The 1,387-nt window shown below is 35.9% G+C and overlaps 1 protein-coding gene across 1 annotated transcript; it reads right to left on the reverse strand.

Moving 5' to 3' along the window:
• Window positions 1–7: 7 nt before the first annotated feature.
• On the reverse strand, window positions 8–594 carry LOC108355267 (inositol polyphosphate 1-phosphatase-like; the record flags this gene model as incomplete). The annotated part of the gene is made up of 3 exons (XM_017606431.1): window positions 369–594; window positions 170–302; window positions 8–93 (listed from the first exon to the last, which is right to left on the reverse strand). Coding segments are annotated over exons 1-3 (426 nt in total), but the record flags the coding sequence as incomplete, so codon positions are not given.
• Window positions 595–1,387: the final 793 nt, after the last annotated feature.

A 1,387-nucleotide genomic window follows, 5' to 3' on the forward strand; every position in this document is an offset into this window, starting at 1 on the left:
GGTCTGCTGGCAGTGCTGGTATTTCGCCAAGAACCTCTTCTTCGTATGCAACATCGCGATGTACTTCACTAGCAAGTATTTCCGCTGCTTCAGCTGCAACGTAAAAAACTTGCATTAGTATATACATATGTACTTACGAAAGACAAATTTGAAAAATGCAAATACTTACCATTTAGTATCGCAGCCAGACACTGTGCTGTTTCCTCTGCCGTTTCGCACACTACAATAGTCACTGACTCCCCCTCTACATTGGTGAAGTTTGGCGACTCTTCACCTTTAATGCCTTCCCGCATGGCAGGAAACTAGGTTAGAAACAGGGGAAGGATATATTAAATATCTTTATTAACACACCATTAGCTGTTACTTACCAACTCACAAATATCGTGTTTGATAGTTTCTTGAATTAGCACATCAGCGAGGGTTTTAAAATCGTGTTCAAAGCGGGCATTCGCATCCGGTCCAGTTTTTTCCTGCACCAACAACTTAAGCAGAGCTTCATTGGAACGGCAGACACGCGCAATATTGGCTGCTTTCTCAGCTGCGTTGATGAGTTGCTGTAGAAGTTGTGGCTCCATTTTCTTTTTGTCAATTTTATTCCGGAAACGGCAGTGTATGAAAATCTGAAGTAATGCTTGGCTTAATTCAATTAGCGGGTATACAATTCGTTCGAACGAGTGGCCTTGACGAATCACTTTTTATTATTGTGTGAATTTTGTATGCGGCTTTTTATATGTATATGTCCTCTTCACTGTTTTAGTTTTCGTTTATAAAAATATTAGCACCGAATTGTATAAATTTGTATATGCGGCACAGTGTTTCCTTTAAAATAACCCTGATTTGTACAACCTTTTACATTCGTAGAAAACAATAGTCCGTTTTTAGGCGACCACAAAAGTGTTGGACAATGATCGGAAGTTAGAGTTAATTAACATTGAATCTAAAGATTTATAAACATCAATTTCATGTTGGATTTTCAAATATCATATAACTTTAATCTAGTATCACATAATGTATGTAACATTTTGTAATTAATTAATTTTTTTTTAAGAATATTTGATCTTACACAAAGAACGTAAATGTACATTTACGTTCTTTGTCTTACACAACACTGTATTTGATCCAAGTCAAGATGCCAGATGTAAAATTTATAAAGATTTTATATTGCGGTTAGACATGATAGCAGCTGGCAATAAGACTTGCATGATATTCCAAAGAAGGTAAATCCAAAGACCTTACCTTCTTTTATTTCACCTCAATAATTGAAAAGTTGCCGTATTGAACTTTCGTAAACTGTACATAAGTCTAAATGGATTAACTTTTAGCGTCTTGACATAAATCAATCGTAATACTGTACCGTGTGAGAATATCTAAGTTACGGACTACAACT

Source organism: Rhagoletis zephyria, unplaced genomic scaffold, assembly GCF_001687245.7.
Source record: "Rhagoletis zephyria isolate East Lansing unplaced genomic scaffold, Rhagoletis_zephyria_1.1 Rzeph_scaffold_43861, whole genome shotgun sequence".
In the NCBI taxonomy this organism is placed as follows: domain Eukaryota; kingdom Metazoa; phylum Arthropoda; class Insecta; order Diptera; family Tephritidae; genus Rhagoletis; species Rhagoletis zephyria.